The 2,728-nt window shown below is 45.1% G+C and overlaps 1 protein-coding gene across 4 annotated transcripts in view; it reads right to left on the reverse strand.

Annotated features, from left to right (window-relative positions):
* Positions 1 to 2,722, reverse strand: part of ZDHHC6 (zinc finger DHHC-type containing 6) — a 14,493-nt gene extending 11,771 nt beyond the window's left edge. For all 4 annotated transcript variants that reach the window (XM_006022817.3, XM_025203129.1, XM_006022818.3 and 1 more), the window contains exons 1-2: positions 2,393 to 2,722; positions 1,449 to 1,540 (exon numbers count right to left, since the gene is read on the reverse strand). In XM_006022817.3, coding sequence (XP_006022879.1) covers positions 1,449 to 1,540; positions 2,393 to 2,659 — 359 coding nt within the window. In that variant the 5' untranslated portion in view covers positions 2,660 to 2,722. The remainder of the gene's footprint in view (positions 1 to 1,448; positions 1,541 to 2,392) is intronic.
* Between the last annotated feature and the right edge of the window lie 6 nt (positions 2,723 to 2,728).

Raw genomic sequence — 2,728 nt, forward strand, 5'->3', positions numbered from 1 at the left:
GGCGGGGCGGCAGGAGCAGGGGCTGGAGCCATGGGATGAGCAGACAAGCTGCTCCCGGACCAGTGGCACGTAGCAGCGGGAGCCACTACCCCCGTCCCTGTGCCCCTGGACAAGGTGTGGCTTTGTTCTGTGCCCACCCTGGCTGGGCAGCGCCTACCCCAGCCCCACTCCTTCCTCACTGCAGGGGGCATTGATCTGCATTTCCCATCCCCGCCCATCCCTCCCCTCCCCCCACTCCCCTTTCACCGCAACAGACTTACCAGCTGCATGCAGCTGTATCGGAAATTGGATTGGTATCAGCTGATATGCCTCCTTAAATATCAGCTGTCAGTATTGACCCCCCCAAATCTTTATCGGTGCACCCGTAGTATACAGCACTTAGCACACATTTAAATATAATGGTGCATCTCTGCATGTAAAGAAGATAGGGTTAGACCTACACAAACATGCATGAACACTGTAAAAGAAGTTATCTGGGTACCATTCGCTTTACGTGTCCTCTGCAGACACTGCCTTTACGCTAAAAAGACTCAGCATTTACTCAGAAACCAAGAAATACGTTAGGTATGCTCTACTGAAAGAGTAAATTCTTTGGTTCTTTTATGTTTGCTGCTGTCTGCCTTGCACTAAATATTTCTCAGAGTCAGCAGTACCTAAAAGAAGAACTTTAATTTTAAGTCTTCTTAATAAAGGAGGCATATAATGTGTGTCAGTTTCAGAATCCTTACTTCCTGTAAAGTGCACAAAGATTGGAGCTTTGTACAGCCCAGCTAAAATGATTCAATCTAACATGTCAAGTGTTAACAGAAATAACAAATCCCTGGGCATGTTGTAACTTCTCTCTTTATGCTCTCTAAATGTCCTTCAGATGAGGCGTGGCTCAGATGAACAAGTTAACTGTAAATACACACTGCCTTGCTTAAAATGTTTATGTGCTACTTCAGGACACATTACCTTCCAATTTAGCTGCTTGTCATAAAACTATTTTAAACACAAAACATACCTTTTATAAGGTAGCCATCCCCTGTAACTTAGAAAGATTGAGCTAGGGCTGAACAGATATGGGTACACTTGTGAAGAGATAACTGACATAGTTCAGTCTAGTAGTCCTATTAAAACCAACAGGTGTAAACAAGTATGAATAAGGCAAAAATGAGCGTTATGTAAAATAAATTATAAGCAGATGATTGGGTTTATGAGTCAGAAAGGTTCCCTCTTGCCCACTCATCAAAATATGTTGCTAAAAAAAGTCTAGACGTGTCTGTGTAAACTCGCATCAGTAAAGTGAATGCCATCCAGTTCTTCCTACTCTGGAGTTGCGTAGTTCTGCATTTGAAATAAACATGGCAAACAACGCATGGGGTAACACTCAAAACGAAGATCATTTAAAGTAATTTATATTCTTAAAGATTACTTTAATGTAAAACATTAACACAGGCAAATGGTACCTGTTACATTTTCGGCAGTGGTGTGAACGTGGTGCCTTGTAAGACTGGCACACTTTACAGTACTGGAGATACACGCAGTCCTGAGATTTTTCCTGTGAGAACAAAACTGTTAGGAAGCAGTATAATAAATCGTACTAGCAGAACATGTCTTAACACTTTCATGCAACACTGGGTGTGGTTGATCTCCACCCTTTTGCGGGAGACGGTTGAGCAAGAAATCAGCACTTTCCGCTGTGATTCCAGTTAACTCGCACTGTTAAGCATAAAGATTGCCAGCTCTGCCCCCCACCCAAAAAAGTACAATTTTCACCTCAAAACGGTAGACTCCGACACTTCCAGTTGCTTGTTACAAGCAAACTGCATTCAGGCCAACCACTACAAAATAACTAGTAGCACTGAGGTCTTAGTAACTTCCTTTTATTGATTTCTTTCTTCTCTCTAGCTTGTCTGAACCCCAGAGTATACCAACGGCTGGCAAATGCAGTTCCCAATCTGTGGTATGGGTACCCCAGGGGTACGCAGACAACCTGACAGTTTTACGCGTTAATAGGTTTATTATAATTACTTTGTATGGCAAAAATTTGCTGGTCGCACTTAAGGTTGAACTGAAAAATTTGCTAGTGGTACTTAAGGTTGTAATCGTTTTAAACTGGTGGTGCACCATCTGTCAGAGTTTGGGAACCGCTGTCTTAAGATATTTTATGATTCCAGGGATCATAAGGTGCTCCAGCCACACTCCTCCAGCATAGCTCCTACAAGCAAGAGGAGGCAGGTATAATTTATTCCCCAACCCATAGATTCCCCTGATGCTCGGACTTGTCTTCTTTTTCTAAGCTTAGCGGTCACTGCAAATTACGAGGCGCAAAGCACGAGTTTAACACCTCCGTCGTCATACCCATTACAAAGATCAACTGTAATACTAGTTCACCGAAGCGAGCCTTTACCGGTTTCCATCCGAAAGGAACATATCCAGGGCCAACGAACATGGCGTTGAAGTAGTTGTAAAGAATCATGACCGTCCAGTTGATGAGCATGATGAAATTCACGCCCCCTCCCGGCGTCTCCAAGGGCCAATACCACAGGACCGCATCGATCATCGCCATCGTGGAGCAGATGGTGATGACACCCAGGGCTATGATGGGGCCCCAGTGACAGAGCCTCTTCAGTTCATGCAGGTTCTCAAACTTCACGAGCGAGCGCCCCACGGCCATCCTGACCGGCGCCTCCCTGCCACGCGCAGCCCCTAGCGCTCGGGGGCCAGCTCCAGTTCCCACATCCCG

This window comes from Alligator sinensis, unplaced genomic scaffold (genome assembly GCF_000455745.1).
Source record: "Alligator sinensis unplaced genomic scaffold, ASM45574v1 scaffold559_2, whole genome shotgun sequence".
NCBI lineage: Eukaryota > Metazoa > Chordata > Crocodylia > Alligatoridae > Alligator > Alligator sinensis.